At 36.8% G+C, this 17,351-nt stretch overlaps 1 protein-coding gene across 5 annotated transcripts; it reads right to left on the bottom strand.

The window, feature by feature from the left end:
- Nucleotides 1-28: 28 nt before the first annotated feature.
- LOC131016202 (probable N-acetyl-gamma-glutamyl-phosphate reductase, chloroplastic) lies at nt 29-5,611 on the bottom strand. Of its 5 annotated transcripts, none has more exons than XM_057944839.1 (15): nt 5,357-5,611; nt 4,845-5,040; nt 3,974-4,048; nt 3,664-3,819; nt 3,276-3,383; nt 2,991-3,077; nt 2,779-2,829; nt 2,562-2,633; nt 2,219-2,338; nt 1,801-1,861; nt 1,630-1,710; nt 1,280-1,359; nt 1,119-1,208; nt 428-556; nt 29-322 (listed from the first exon to the last, which is right to left on the bottom strand). In XM_057944839.1, the coding sequence occupies exons 3-15, from the start codon at nt 4,034-4,036 to the stop codon at nt 215-217; spliced, it is 1,206 nt and encodes a 401-aa protein (XP_057800822.1). In that variant the 5' UTR covers nt 4,037-4,048; nt 4,845-5,040; nt 5,357-5,611; the 3' UTR covers nt 29-214. The 5 variants fall into 5 exon arrangements, with proteins under 5 accessions (XP_057800822.1, XP_057800821.1, XP_057800820.1 ...); XM_057944838.1 differs by lacking the exon at nt 5,357-5,611 and adding an exon at nt 4,481-4,569 and having other exon boundaries at nt 4,845-5,334; XM_057944837.1 differs by lacking the exon at nt 5,357-5,611 and adding an exon at nt 4,481-4,552 and having other exon boundaries at nt 4,845-5,334.
- Nucleotides 5,612-17,351: the final 11,740 nt, after the last annotated feature.

Below are 17,351 nucleotides of genomic sequence, written 5' to 3'. Positions count from 1 at the left end.
TCATATTAGTCCATGCCTGAGAAAATAATGACAGCAACAGGAAATATTTTTTATTTTCTAGCAAAATTGGGTTTACCGCAAAAACAACAAACTATTTTTACTGATCTTCCTGTCACGATATCAAATACAAACCACCTGCAGAAACAACTAATATTCAACTTGCTACAAACAAATGTTTTGCTATCTCCGTTGGAGCTTCGAGTATTTCAACATTCTATGGAAACAAGGGTGGTGAAAGGAGTCCCATATCCTCTGCAATTCCCATCATCAAGTTCAGATTCTGTAGAGCCTGACCTGATGCTCCTTTGACTAAGTTATCAATCTGCATCGCATCATAGAGTTCGCCCAAAGTAAGCGTAGGTTTCATCTCAGGCAAATGGATGAGCGTTCGTAGTAAACTACGAGAAAGAATTGATTTGAAACTTACAACTGAGATGATTATTGCTCTTCCTGGGATTCGGTCTGCAAATACATTCATCAAGCAATAGTTGGATCCTCTAACATGTCGGGTGTGGGGAATCTGGCCATCTTCCAACAATATGACAAATTCTTCTTTCTGTAAATGTAGAAGATATATGTTAGTTGTACGTAACGGATCAACAGCTCAGTACCTCTCTCTTCCACGTAAAATATAAGAGATAAGCACTCGCTACACGTTCAGAAGAGAACAAAGCTATGACGCGAAAAATCTTCCCTGGGACCAAGAAATCAACTGTACGAAGATATATCATCGGAACTGCTTATATACATCATCAATGCCATACTCAAATGTATCAATTCGCTTATACTGACCATTTTCCTAAATTTCCTTCAGTAATTTGAAATATTTAATGGAAATAGGGAGAGCGTGAAAGGAGGATGTGTCAGTAACAATAGAAGGCTGGGAATCTTTATCGAAAAACCCTTTGCTCTCTCTAGCATACTGTATTGCAAGAGCATCCAGGGTCATTTAGGCAATAATAATTAAGATTTTTCCAGATATTCAACTTTCAGCTATCAGTGCGAGGCAAACGATGGAAAAATATTGAAGTATCATGCGATTTTGCTCATTATAAACCTAAAATTGGTAAATCTATGGTATCAGAGGTTTATACAATGACAAAATTAAACCAGTTTACCTCATAAAAGTGTTGTAAATGTTGTCGTAAATCTTCAATAGATGTTCCAGAGGTCATTTCCACATAAATAGTTGACTGCATACCACGGCTCTGAGGAGATAATATTAGTAATGATAATGGAGATAAATAATTTACTATACGAGATAAATAATTATGCATACCATGGGCATCAAGTGTGGGGTGAAGCTGACAGTAACTTTCGATTTTGCAGCCTCTGATAGTCCTTGCTCAATTTCTGGCACTGGAGTGGAAATCACCAAATGCAAACAAGTAAATTCTCCATAGTCCAAAAATGATGATTGAAAACAGGCTTTAGTTCAAGATACAAAATTTGGTAGGAACCCTGATCGGTTCTTTCTATAATATGCCAGCAAGAGAAGGCAGGTCTACTTCCCACATAAAATGTCACAACGAGAGTAGAATGCCACTGCTCAGAATATTAATTACCAATTCTCATTGCAGTAGACGTGTCATGAGATTTGCAATAGGGCATACAAAATTATACACTGACCATGACGGTGCCTGGTTACACCATAAGAATGTATTCCTTCTGCTATTTCTGTGTACAAATTGGCCTCCTTAGCTCCCCGACCTGTATTGTAGCAAGTGCCAATTAATCTTATACTATACGTTTGCAATCAATTGACTTTTACAAAAAAAGAGATGTGTACGGCGCCTTAACCTGCTCCACTAACACCAGATTTTGAGTCTATAATAATGTTTTTAACTTGAATGAGATTAGCCTGTGAACACATAAAGGAAAGAGGAAAATCAGTGTTTCAGTTGTGTAACTTGCGTGTCTTAGACTAGATAATACAAGCTATCCCTACCATAAAAGGAACATGATAAAGGCATCTAGTTTAAGTTTACCTATACTTTGAATTAACTATTTATCTTTGAAATATAAAGCACATGTAAGGTATTATTTTTCATGATAATAGCAACACTATAATGACTCGGGCTATAGGATTTGACACTTCAATGCCAGATAGTGAAAGATCACTAGGGTTATTGCATCGCATCACATAACATATTATATTTGCATCCCTTGTTAGAACATAAGCTCAATATATAAATAATCAACAATAGAAAAATCCAACCTTTATCAATGGGATGAGCGGAAGCTGAATAGAAGTTGGATAGCAGCCAGGATTCGCAACTAGGCGTGCATTTTGGATCTCAGGTCTAGATATCTCAGTCAAGCCATATACAGCTTCTTTCTGCATTTACTAGCACATGTAACTTAGGAAAGGCACATGGAATTCATTAAGAACTGTATGCCCTTTTCTTTTATCTCTTTCGATTTTTCTTAATGTTTAAAAGGAGGTCATAGACAGAAAACAACCTCCTCTTGAGTTCAATGATGTAAACGTGCTTAAAAACAGAATCCTGTGAACATTGAATATATAGCCTTCAATCAAGACACAAAAGAGAGATTTTAACCTGTAGTTCCTGTGCCCTATGAGGCTGACCATACCATTCCTCGTATTCATTGACATTGCGAAGGCGAAAGTCCTACATAAACATTAATATGACCAGAGATAATGATGACAATTGTAAGCCCCAAAATTCCAAAAATAATTTACGTATAATGTGTAGCCTCACATAGTATTTTAGAATATTAGTAATAGGAGGAGAAACACAAATTATCAAGAAGTACCGCAGAAAGATCAACAATCTTCAAGCTACTTGGTAAGCTTTTGATAATTTCCTGCCAAAACAAGATATATTACTTTCGCAGGATGCATTACGATGACCACAAATAACGCTCAATGTATGAAACATGTAATGAAAATGCAAACCAGAAATGAATTCTGAATGTATCAATTTTGTCTGTAAAAGTAGTAGAACACAAGGAGATCAAAAAGGAACCTGAGTTGTGCCATGAGGCAAACAACAGAACACAGCATCCACATTCGAAAAATCGGCATCCTTAACAGCAACCATATTTGGTAAATCCTATATAATCACATTCATTTCAGAACCTCATACATAACATGAGTACAACAGGAAAGTAGAGATATTTGTAAACATGGAGCAATATGAAAAGGTTGATGCTCAAATCAAACGTTTTGGAGCAAACTACATGACACACATTATGCACATTACAAAAGGAGGATGAAATTTTCATTAAGAAACACAAGTCATTGAACATACTTGCTTGACCAAATGAGGAAACACTGATCCAATGGATTGGCCAGCTTTCCTGTCTGCTGTCATCAGTTTTATTTGATAGTTCGGATGATTTGCCAATAGCTTAATTATCTGCACCGAGAAGTATGTCACTTAAGTGAACAAGAACAACAACAAAAAAGATGAAGAAGAATCTTATGTACACTAGCCAACACTGCATTCTCAATACATCAAACAGCACATCTTCACACACACACACACACATCAAACTCGTGGCCTACGGCCACTAGTCAAACAAGGCCAAAGCAAGCATACACATTAAAAAGACAACATCTTTTACATTGTACTACTAACAACACACTCATAATACAATAATTAGTAGGGGGAAAAAGCATGGAAATGCAAATGCTACCTCAGAACCAGTGTAGCCACTCGCCCCAAGCACACCAATTCGGAACTTTTCCAATATATTGGCTTTATTTTCTTCAACTTGAAAGTTTTGTGGCGTTGATGTAGCAACAGAAGCTCTAACACTGAGCTTCTTAACCGTTGAATTTTTTATTTCATCCTAAAAAACATTAACTTATCAATGCTTATTTCATAATCTATCCTAGAAAAGAAAAACCCAGAATCCAAAATGCTTAAAGCTACAAATTTGAATCGATTTCATAAAATTAAACTGCAAAAAAGGAGTGATACGCTCCAGTTCTATGAGTTGATACCTGATATTTAATAAGGCAGCCCCGAACGCTGCTGATTGAATGCAAAGCAGCCAAAGAACCCATCTTATTACGATCCTTTTTTTCCGGAAAATAAGATGTGAATTAATAAGAAATTAAATATGGAAGAAATGAAAGGTTTAAACTTGAAGAACTCCGAGAAGTGAAGCTGAAATTTTCCGTTAAATTGTGCTTGTCTGGGGTTCGGTATAGTGTGAGCTTTCCGTTAAAAAGAAATTGCAGATAAATTAAATTAAGGTATATATATTGTCTCCATTAGATATAATCTAAGACCAATCGTTGGATAGAACTAATATCTGGATGCAAGACAAAGTAAATTGTCTACAAAACATATCTACAAGTAATTTAAGCACTTCTTCCACCAAGTATAAAAATATGCAGGTAACTAGACCAACACATAGATGTTGCATTCTAAGGCAAAGCTTGTTGAGATACATAGTTTCGAAATGAATGAATTTGACTTTGCAATACTTGCATTCTAATACTTACATTACTTCCACAGCTTAAAGCAAAAACTCGAATAGGTAAGAGAACTTGTAGCAGCACATATAAGATGAACAGCTGAAATGTAACATAATCTGAAATAAAAACATGTTTACAATAGAACCAACATATATAGATAATTAGAGGGCAAGACTAGAATTGCAATATGAGGTTGGGAAGTTGATAACTATAGTCTATACATATATCGTTACTAATTTATGACTAGAAAAATGATAAGTATTCAGAAAGTAGCTATTTTGATCAAGAATTGAGAAACGTAAACAATATAAATGTATGTAGTAGAGGCATTGTGGTCGAACTGAACAGCGTTGAACTCGAGATGGGTGATGGAGCGAGAAGCAAAAGTAACCTCAGATATGAAGCAGATGGCCTTCGCGGAGGGGTGGCGGCGCCGGCGACCGGAGCAGAGCAAGGCAGAGCGGTGCGGAGCTTGCTGTTGTGTTGCCACCTAGGGTTTTAGATTTGGGGGCAGGCGACAGAGAGGTAATCAGGTAATGACAGGGGAAGAGAGATGGAGGCTAGTTCTCGGATTGATGGTGGTGCTTCTGCATCATATGGGAGTGGATTTTCAGGCGATTTCTCGGATGGTTTTAAGATACTTATAAATCAATGTTGTTTGTAAATCCATCTATCTATCTATACTAATATTAAAGCAAGGTTTTCAGCTGCCACTTATTCCCGCGAGTCACACTTCCTTTAATCTACTAAATAATTTGGATCAATTTATCTGTTGGGTAATAGGTTCAGTGCACGTTTGGCTCCAATTTATGGAGCCCAAAACCATCTATAAATAGCAGCTATAAATATGAATTCTTCACTTCTACATCTCAGCTCCCACATTTCAAATTGCAGTCGGTTTACCTGCTATTAGGCGTTGGGTTGGGGAGGTGTCGGCAGAGCTGCTAAAGAGTCGCCGGACGGATGGGCCGAGGCCGGAGGAAGCAGGACAACGAAAACTGATAGGCTGCACAGTGAGGCGGAACACGACGCAGGCTGTTTCTGTAGATATTTCGAGGCGGACGAGGCGAGCGGCGTGGGCCGGAGGGGGCGAGTGGCTTCGACGAGCGGCCGAAAACACAGAGAGAGAGAGAGATTGAAGGAAAGACGAATAAAAAAAGAGATAGTCTTTTTATTATTACTACTAATATTTACTCCATTATTTATGTTAACTGTTAAGTTAAGAGGTTGTGATTTTCTAAACTAATGATGATTTGGAAATACGAAAAAAGAGATGATATTAGAGGTAGACCTATTTTTCATTTTATAATGATTATATTTATTTTTTATTTTGTTTTTGATTGTTGAGTTTAATTAAATTTTTTTTTTTAGGGAAAAGGTGCAGACTGACCCTCGAAGTAATAGCCCCTATAGCGTATAACCCCTCTTACTCACTGTGTGTGCAACTAAACCCCTGAACTCCTAGAAAATGGTGCAAATTCCCCCCTCTGACCTAACGCCGTTAAGTGTCCGTTAATGTTTGGGTTTAATTGTACCCTCTACTTCATGGGTAGATCTGCACCTTTTTTTTTTAATTTCAGCAACCCACCTCCGACATCAACTTAACCGCCCCCCGTACTCATCGGCTCCAACTTACACTTTGTCAGCTCGCACGCGCTCAATCTCTTGATCGTCGACTGCTTACCGCCGACATGCAGCAGCATCACCAACTCCAGATGTGGACCTGGATCGAATCCTGTTTGGTCCAAATCCATATCCGTATTTTTTTACTTATGTCAGGATCTGGTCCAAATCCATTAGGTCCAAAAAAATGAGATTCATGTCCAGATCCATTAGATTCACAGGGTCTCGAGTCCTGACTCGGATCCATTCTTTTTCTCTTTTAAAATAAATTTACAAATATTAAATTAACCAAAAATAAAATCATAATTATTATCTAGAGTTTTAATAATTATTCAAAAATAAATAAATAAAATTTAAATATATATTATATAGATAAATATATACACAATTAATATCATAATATAAGCCTAAAAGGTTAAAGTGTTGGAGGAGATGCTGTTGTGCGGGGCGTTGAAGAAGCTGGTGGCGTTGCTGCATGTAAGCGGTGGGCAGTCGACAACCAAGAGATTGGGTGCGTGTGAGCTGACAAGGTGCAAGTCAGAATCGATGAGTATGGGGCGGTTAAGTTAATGCCGGAGGTGGGTTGCTGAAATTATAAAAAAATAAAAATAAATAAGGTGCAGATCCACCCCTGAAGTAGAGGGTGCAATTAAACCCAAACGTTAACGACATTTAACGGCGTTTGGTCAGGGGGGGAATTTGCACACTTTTCTCGGAGTTCAGGGGTTTAGTTGCACACACAGTGAGTAAGAGACTAAGAGGGGTTATACGCTAAAGGGGTTATTACTTCGGGGGCCAATCTGCACCTTTTTCCTCTTTTTTTTTATTATTTGAGCTTTAGATTTTGGGCTGATTATATGGACTTTTAATATTTTTATAATTTGAAATTTTAACTTTTAAGAAATCAAAATTTTAATATGAAGTGTGGACTATTAGTTTTGTTTTACAAATGCCAAAATTATAAAATTAAGGGTGACCTATTTTGTTAAATTTAATTAATTTTTTTATGTATTGGATGATGATTTAATAATAGCTTGGACTTTTAATTTAAGGTTACTTAATCCAATTAAGTGTTCAAAATTTTCATATTAAACATAGATTGTTGATTCCAATAGAAAAAATACTACTCCATAACTTGTTGAATAATATGCATTATTCATATATTATTATTAACGTTATTTCTTATTTATCATATTATAGCTAGGGTCCAAATATGATAAATGTAACAACGATAAAAATTACATAAGTTAAATAAAATTAACGAGTTTTATGGACTAATATATAATTTAGAAAAATATATAGGTAAAATTGAAAAAATATAAAATGTTACATAATCATTATATATATATATATATATATATATATATATATATAGGGGTGGGCTACCGTGAGAGCACATTTTAAAATAAGAAATAAGAGCAATTTTTAATGTATGAATTTTATGTAGAATACGTATGAATTCGCTGTATAAAGGTATGAATTGTGAAAAATAAATTTTTGCTGCCTTTGGGATTCGAACTCAGGACCATAAATCCATCCAACAGGATTATGAATCAACCGTAGATCTTGATGATCTAAGGGCTGAAAATGATTCTTATTTTATATCTTAAGAAATGCTCTTATTTTAGCCCTTCCCTATATATATATATATATATATATATATATATATATATATATATATATATATGAATGAGATCATGTAGTATCCAATGCTTATAATAGATCCGTAGATCCAAATCTAGACCACACATTTATGACATGTGGCGCATCAAGATGGTGACACGTGGCAAGGCATTTCAAGGCAAAATCTGGAGAGGGGTAAAATTGGAATGTAATTTTCTGATTTAATAATTAAAAAAAAATTAGATTTTCTCAAAATAGATATATTTTAGATGCATATAGTTTCCCACAAAGATGCATAAAGTTTTCACATGAAATGCATAACTTTGAACAGAAAAATGCATTTGATTTTTACAGTTTTGGTATTTTCACCACCCCACCCCACACCACCCCCCAACCCTCCCCATTACCACCCCTCAAAATAGTCATGTTTCACATGCATATAAAATCAAACAAAAGTGCATAAAGATTTTACATAAAAATGCATTAAATTATATAAAAAATGCATTTCATTTTAATAAATCTGGTATTTTCGCCACCCCACCCCTGCCCCACCCAACCCCCACCCCCACCCCCACCCCACCCCCCACCCAATTTTTTTTTAACTGATTTTCTGACCACTGGCCCCCCCACCCACCCCCCCCAAATTTTTTTTTTTTCAAAACTGATTTTCTGATTGTTGAGTCACCCCCCCACCCACCCACCCACCCCCCACCAATTTTTTTTTTCTCTAAAACTGATTTTCTGACCGCTGACCCCCCACCCACCCACCAGCCCAAAAAAATTACTCCCTCCGTCCCATTAAAGTTGGCCACATTTCTATTTTGGGTGTCCCACTAAAGTTGGCCACTTTCTAAAAATGGCAAAAGTTTACTTTAATTAAGTCAACAATCACTCACTAATTTGGTCAACAATTGTAGGCCACTTTCTAAAAATGCCTAAATTACTTTAATTAAATCAACAATTACTCACTAATTTGGTCAACAATTGTAGGCCACACTCTATTAAAACATATAACACTCAATTTCTTAATCTCCGTGCCGAAACGAATGTGGCCAACTTTAATGGGACGGAGGGAGTATATTTTTTCAAAAAATGTAATGCATTTTTGTGTGAAAGTATATGCATTTTTGTGTGAAAGTATATGCATTTCTGTGCGAAAAGTATATGCATGTAAAACATGTAATTTTTTTATGCATGTAAAAATCAATTTTTCAAAAAAAAAAAATTGGGAGGTGGGTGGGTGGGGGGGGGGTCAGTGGTCAAAAAATCAGTTTTTGAGAAAAAAAAAATTGGTGGGGGTGGGTGGGTGGGGGGTGGGGGTGGGTCAGTGGTCAGAAAATCTGTTTTTAAAAAAATAAAAATAAAAAAAACTTTTTTGGGGGGGTGGGTGGGGGTAGGGTTCAGGGGTGGGGTGGGGTTCAGGGGTGTGGGGGGTAGGGTTGGGGTGGGGTGAAATCTTATGCATTTTTATATGAAACTTTATGCATTTTTATATGAAAGTTCATGCATTCTCGTATGAAACTTTATGCATCTAAAATATACCTATTTTGGGAAAATCTAATTTTTTTTTTCAAAAATTAGATTCCAATTTTACCCCTCTCCAGATTTTGCCTTGAAATGCCTTGCCACGTGTCACCATCTTGATGCGCCACATGTCATAAATGTGTGGTCTAGATTTGGATCTACGGATCTATTATAAGCTTGGATACTACCGAAACCCAACCCTATATGTATGTATATATATATATATATATATATATGTTGGGAACGTAATGAAATATCTTAGCCCTAGTTTTGATGATACCAAAATCCTTAAGTGTTCTTTGTAATAGACTAAAACTTTTCGAACTCAAGTGTTGGAGTTCCTTTTCTAGTTTAGCTTGTGTTCTAAAGACTGAAGATCGGAGGAATGAAGAATGAAGAACGAAGGACTGAAGACTGAAGACTGAACAGCTCAACTGATATTGCGAATAAAGGCTGAGTCAAGCACTGATGTTTGACTGATCGCGTTTCTCAACTAAAGGATCAGTTACGAACTGATTCATTAATGCAGGTCACGTGGATTCAGCGGACCAATACTAAAGTCAAGTATCAGTTAAACATTCTTTCTCGGACTGAACCTCCAAAGTTAAAAGGAAGCCACGCACTCCCAGAGTACAGCCGCATTAAATGCAGAGATTTCGAGGATCGTCCTTTCTCTGCAGAGCATTCCTTTTTGGTGACTACCCTATCTCCTGCTCCTTAGCAGCCGTTCTCACCAAACAAGGAACCTCGAAGATTGAAGCCTCATCAAAATTCGAATTACTCTCCAACGGATGAATTCTTGAAGACCATCTTCGCCAACGGATCTATTCAATACCTCTCCTATAAATAGAGCTCGAAGATCACTTCAATCTTCACCGATTCAAATACATAAGCTGAAACGCTGCAGAATTTGTTACTCAGCAAATCAAAGCCATCCAAAGTTTGAATCGAAGAAGAGAATCACAAAGTCAAAATCAGTCCACTACTGATTACATATATTCTGTTAGAACCTTAGGCACATATTGTTTATCCAAAGCCTAAGTAACTAATTACATAGAGCATGTTCTCTGTGATCTAGTTGGTAGTTTTCGAACCTCCTTTCAACTGAGCGAAAAGAGTGTTTGAAGTTGTGCGGAGTTCAAACCAGTGTTTTGACTCCAGAGAAATCTTAGTGCCCAGTGTGTGCTAAGTGTGTTTGAGAAATCCAACCCAGTGTGTTGATACTGAAACGTGTGGTTTCAGTTCAAGGTTTGCTGTGCACCCGTAAGCACAAGCCCAGAGTACTTGTCAGTGTAATCAACTGACCGTGGATGTAGGAATTGGATTCTGAACCACGTAAAAACCCCTTTGTCGTTTATCGCTTTCAGTATTTACTTTCTTATATGTGCAAAATCCTTTTGTTAACTGAAACTGACTAACTGCGAAACTAAGATCTTGACAACGTGCTTAATCACAAACGACTTTTTCGAAAGAAAAGTTTTCCGCTGCCAAATGTTATTTGTCTGACTGATTTATCCTAGGATATTCAGGAGGATTCTTAACACTTCTGTGTTCTATAAACTAGACTGAAGCCTTACGCGTATCAGTTAAAGTCTCGGACTTAATTGGTATCTCTTTACTGAAGAGAGATTCAGTATCAGTCTTCAACCAAAGTCTTTCTTAACACTTACACTGTTAAAAGGTTGAGTTGGTTTGTTGTTTTCGAAAAATGGCCTATAGGTGTATTCCCTCCCCAATACACCTATTCCAGACCTTCTGGGACCTAACAACATATAATAAGAGTGTAAATAAATTCAACTAGAAGAGTAAATTGAAATTGACAAAAAAATATTAAATTTACAATTAAATACAAAGTAACAAATTTCAATACACTTCAAAATAAAAAATAAAAATTGTTGACAACAAATTAAATACAAGACCACCGAAAATTTTATTGTTACAATATTAATTATAAATTTTAATTTCTTCATTTTTCTTCTCATTTTATAGATAGAGCACATTATTCTCATTTTCATGTAATTATATCTAGGATAAAATATGCAATATAAATCTTTAACGAAAGATCATGAAATAAACTTTAATTTATTAATTTTACTATTGCAATATTATTTATAAATTTTAATTTCTTCCCTTTTCTTCTCATATTATAGATAGAACACATTATTCCCATTTTCATGTAATTATATCTAGGATAAAATGTCAATATAAATCTTTAGCGAATTATCATGAAATGAACCGGAGTATAATTTACTACTAGCATTTGCATCCCGTGCAATGCATGGGAAAATATTTTTTATTTTTTATATTTATATAAAAATTAATACTAATTTAATTATCATACTCATAAATATAATAAAAATTAATTTTAACTAAGTATATTTGAATTGAATATTAAAAAAATTTAAAATAATAAGAATTTACAATTACAAAATTTGATATTATGAAAGCAAAAAAAAGTTTTTTAAAAAAATACTAATAAAAAAATTTTAAATATATTTTTTTTTTTCAAAAAGATGATAAATGAGGAGAAATTTATAAAATTTTAATATTTAAACAAATTTAATTTTTACATTTTAAATCAAATATTTACATAAAATATATCAAATTAAAACTCTTATCGTGATCTTTAATTTGATATGCATATTAAATATTATATAATTAATCGAATTTCACAATTTTGGTAAGAAATAAAACAAAAAATAGGAAGTTAAAGAGATGAAAAATAAAAAGAAAAATATAGTTTAAACATAAACCTTTAATTTGGTTATAACTAATTTTTATTTAATTTTGTTTTATAACAACATATTAGTAGTTTATTTTTGTTCAGTTGACCGTTGTTGGGAACCTTGTGTAATATCCTAAACCTTGTTTTGATGATACCAAAATTCATAGGACTTATATGTAATAGACTAGAATCGTTTAGAACTCAAGTGTTAGAGTTCGTTTCTAGTTTAGTTGCGGTGTCGAAGACTGAAGACTGAAGACTGAAGAACGAAGACTGAAGACTGAAGACTGCAGATACCAACTGAAGTATCAGTTGAAGAATCAGTTGAAGACTGATTATTTAATGCGCGCAAAGGACTGATACTAAAGTCAAGTATCAGTTGAACATTCCTCCTAGGACTGATCTTCCAACGTTCAGAGGAAGCCACGTACGCACAAGTACAACCGCATTAAATGCAGAGATCTCAGAATATCTTATCTCTGCAGAGGTCATTCCTATCTGGTGGTTACTTTTCAGAGATGTCACATCTCCTGTCCATCAAAGAGAGCCGTTTCCACACAGACAAGGAACCTCGAAGATTGAAGCCTCAGCCCAAATTCGAATTGCTCTCCAACGGAAGAAATCTTGAGGACGATTTACGCCAACGGATCTATTCAAGAGTTCTCCTACAAATAGCGCTCGAGGATCACTTCAACCTTCACCGATTCAACGACATAAGCTGAAGCTCTGCCAAAATTGCTACTCAGCCTAAAGCTTAACCGCCCCAAAGCTTGAATCGAAGAAGAGAATTCCAAAGCCAAAATCAGTCACTGCTGATTACATACATTCTCTTATACCCTAGGCATATATCTGTTTACCCAGAAGCCAAAGGTCAAACTTGTTCTTTGTAAGTATAGTTGGCACTCGTTCAAACCTCCTCCCCATAAGAGTGTTTTAGTGGTTCGGAGTTCAAAAAGGTACTCTGAACTCTGAGTGAAAAGTCTGAGCACGAGGTGTGCTTAGCAGGGAAATCCTACGCGAGGTGTGTGGGTGCTGAAGAAGGGTTTTCTTCAGTTTACGGTTGTGTGCACCAGGGAAGCACACGGGTACGGTTTGCAGTGCACCAGTGAAGCACTTCGGAGTGGATTGTTGGTCTGATCAACCAACCGTGGATGTAGGAAAGGGTTTTTCCGAACCACGTAAAAGTCTCTGTGTTATTTACAGCTTTCAGTTTTACATTCTTACTTGTGCTATTTCAATTGATAAAACTGAACACTGAATAACAGCAAAGAGAAACCTTAATCCAACAACCTGCTCCACCGAGGCTATTACGAAACTAAGTTTAATTTCCGCTGCGTATGATATCAATCTGACTGAACTATCCTCTGATAGTAAGGAAGAGTGATATCATCTCTATCTTTGCAAACACGACTGAAGCCCTTACTTGGATCAGTTAAGTTCCAGTAACTTAACTGATAACTCATTACTGAAGAGCTTTCAGTATCAGTCGTCAACCCTGTTGGTCAAAACTGATTTCAGTAAAACAGGAGTCTTTGTTTGCATGCAAAGTTTCGTTTTGATCTCTGACTGAGATCCCTCTGATTGAGGTCAGTAGATTAAGTCAAAAATAGCCTATAGGTGTATTGCCCCCCCATACACCTATTCGAGACCCTCAGGACCTAACAATTGGTATCAGAGCAAGTTGTTCGCAAGAACTATCTGCATCTGACTAGGTTCTATTTGAACTAGATCCTTTTGAGGGTATCGTTGTTTTTTATCAAATATCTTTTCTCAAGTTTACTCTTGAGATTGCTTGCTCTGTGTTTGTTTCCTGTTTCCTGTGTGCTTCTCCCTGCTTTCTCTAACAATGTACAGGAACAAGAAAGATTCCTCCAGCGATTATGCTCATACATATTTTCGAGAAATCAGTGGACTTGAGATGGGATCATTGGATTCTGATGAAGAAGAAAGGTTCATCTTTCCAGAAGAAAACCAGAGTCCAACCCACTCACAATCAGAAGCAACGAGCAGATATGATCAAACACGACTAGAGTATCAACACCTAAGAACGAGATTTGAAAATCTTCTTAGGGAGCACAAACAGATCATCAAAGAGACTGATCTAGTGCAAGATGCTCGAAGGATCGTCATGCGCCACTTCATCACAGATGAAGATGAAGCAGATAAAAGAGATCTACAGGAGCGCAGACTGATCAACAGACTGAAACTTCTTCAGTCACAGAAACAAGAACTTCTACAACGTCTCAAGGAAACAGAGACATAATTCAAATTGACGTCAGAAGTTTTTGAAAGAGTGATCCGTGAGGAATCACTTCAGCACAGAAGAAAGATGAAACGTGAAAGGAGCATGCAGCAACAGCCAACGGACTTGAAATCAAAGGAGAATCAGTCATAAAACTCAGGGGGAACCTACACTTCAAGCAACGTTGTAACTAGTGATAATCACTGTGTAAGCTTCTCTCAACAATATCACGTGTATCTATGACTGTTTTTCATTATTACTCTTCGACTGTATTGTGCTTAGTCTGACGTGTCTCTTTAAGCACTCTCGTTATTTTATGTATTAGACACGTGCACACTTATTTTAAAACGGTTGTCACACGATCACACGATCCCTCCCTTTTTACTAACAAGCGAAGTGATCCACATGTCACGACTCCATTTGCACGGATTTCAAACGTTTATTGAAACTGCCTTATGCACGATCTCTCACACTTTCTTCAAAAAATGTTTCATCTTCGACTAAAAGATTTACTCAATCTCAGAGAAATCTTTGTGTGCAAAATTCCTTGAGAGTACCTTTTTCTGCAAGACTAACAGTAAGAATCCACAGTTTTACCTCTGTGAGAATCAGCCATCAGACTTTTGCAGAAAACCTCTTAAAGATCCAAATGGGAAAATCAGCATCACAACAAGTTGTTTGTTACGAATCTGTTGTCACATTGGAGTCACTCCAACAGTTTGCTGATTTCAACAAGATCAACGAGATATTAGAACGACATGGATGGATGAAGTTCGTTCAATGTTCGCCTGAGTTTCTTCTCGACGAGTCGATCATCCGAGAATTCTACGACAACATCAAAACAGATGAATTGACTGGTGAACTCAAAACAGAGATTTCTGTTTTCACGAATGAAGGCTTCTCAGAATCAACAAAGATGTCCATCAACATATCTCAAGAGGCTAGGGAAATGTTCAACCTCCCGACTGATGGACCAGCCCCATTCTTCACCGATGATGAAGCCACAGAGCATATGAGAGAGGCGCTGATGAATAATACATCTGCCGACCGCGCCATCACCAATGTTCTGAGTATTTCAAGAATTCATCCTCATCTCAAACCCATTGCCAAAATTATCAAAAAAATGCTGGTTTGGCACCCTTGGATCCCCAGGTCATCTCTCTAGACCACACAAATTAGTGTTGATCGCCCTGATGCAGAAAGGCCCATTCAACTGGGAGAAGGCCTACATTCAGATTCTCGCTGAAGAGAAGAAGGAATCCCACTCCACCAGGAATCTGCGTCAAGGAACCAGAGTTTCTGCACTCATTCTTCATAGTGCTAAGGAGACACCTTGTTTCTGGAAGAACACTACTCAAGTGTCTTCCACCATTCATTTGTTTGAAAAACAGAAAAGTTCACTCAGAGGGAATATCAGTATCTCAACTGAAATTCCTCTCCTCACTTCTGAGCCACGATACAAGACTCGAGGTTCAACCAAAAGAAAGTTCGACAGCGTGTCGTCTCCAGTCAAGATCTCACTAGAAACTCCTCAGAAATCTCACAATGAGGAATATGAAGAAGATGCACCAAAATCTTCTGATGAAGCTCTTTTGCCAAGCACGGAAACTCCTCAACAACAGGCTCCTACTGTCCCTCCACCAGATGAAGGAAAACAACCGACAGAGGAGACACAAGCAACCAATGACAGAGAAACTGATTCTGAAGAACTTCCCCTCAGAGGTTTCTTTCAATACTGTCTTGAAGGGTTCAACAAGAAGGCAAAGTTTGATGAAGTTACTGACGTCAATGCCGCATCCTCATCCTCAACCTTGGTCAATCAAACTACCCTTCTCAAAGACTTTGTGATACAATTGTCAGAACACTGTGTCACAACCCTTTTTCCCGCTGTCTTAGCTTCCTTAAACCCTGAAGATTTTCAGGATCTTGTCAGTTACTTCTTCTTTATCTTCGTCAAAACCCTACCCAAATCTCAATACAAGGAGATTGATGAAATTCTCACTGAAGGAGAGATGAAAACATTGGAGAACAGCATCTTTGAGAAATTCAAGGTCACAAATGTTTGGGATGGCATCCACGACTGGGCACCCAACTTCAGACTGTACCTCACTTCCAGAGGTCTTCTCAAAGAAGATAATGCTGAGGACATCAAAGTCCACCATGAATCTCCACTGCATCATACTGCTCCAGCCAAAGCAACAGAAGAACGAACGCCAGCTGAAGAGCAAGAACCTGCTGAAACTACCACTGAAGAAAGAGTTCAGATGCTGGACGAGAGGCTGCTCATTCAAGAAAAAGCCTCATATGAGCTGAGAGTCAAAATTGCAATTCTTGAATCAACAGTCACTCATCTTCAACAACAACTGGAAATCCAGAATAAATTCAGCTAGGTCCCTGAGTCTGATGGCAAAGACAAACGAGAAGAGGACAGAAAAGGAAAAGGGAAGCTGACTGAAGAACCAAAAGGAAGTCCTCCAAGGAAGCCAAGCAAACAACTCCGCATCAACTAAGGACTAAAGAAGATCAAGGAATGTCATCTAAACAGAAACTCATTATTTTGAATATGATGTTCTTAGATTGTCTTAGTTCGTTTTTCTTTGTTATGTTCTTCAGCACTTTAGTTTGAAACTTTGTCATTTACTGAGTATTAAGCTGATTCATGATTATTCAGTCTTTGTTCCCCTTGCCTAATTTACTCTTGATGATTATGGTTTATCTAATTTAGGGGGAACTCTGTTTAAGCTTTTTCAGTACTTGTCTGTTGTCTTCACTGATTGTTGGGAACTTGTTCGTATTTTCTATTACTTGGACTAGTAATGGAAATAGGGCCTATGAGTGTTAATGATTAACTGACGAGATTGCGTTCTACATTAGACTTTCAATTTCCAAAATCTATTTTTAAGCATATCTTTTCGAATCATTGCATGCACTATACGCCGCCTATTTTCAGCAAGAGATTATGACAAATATTCTATATCAGTTCATATCTCATTTTTCTAGACACTTTTCTGACGGGCATTTATTACGGACGTCAAAATTCATTAAAACTGATTTGGCGCGCAGATTTCAAACCGCCCACGTCTTTTCGATTGCCCTAGGAAAATGTTCATCTCCCATGATCACACTTTCTCCATTACTGCCATTCCTCTATTCTCCATCTA

Source organism: Salvia miltiorrhiza, chromosome 3 (assembly GCF_028751815.1).
Source record: "Salvia miltiorrhiza cultivar Shanhuang (shh) chromosome 3, IMPLAD_Smil_shh, whole genome shotgun sequence".
Classification (NCBI taxonomy): Eukaryota; Viridiplantae; Streptophyta; class Magnoliopsida; order Lamiales; family Lamiaceae; genus Salvia; species Salvia miltiorrhiza.
This window is presented reverse-complemented; position numbering and strand designations above follow the sequence as displayed.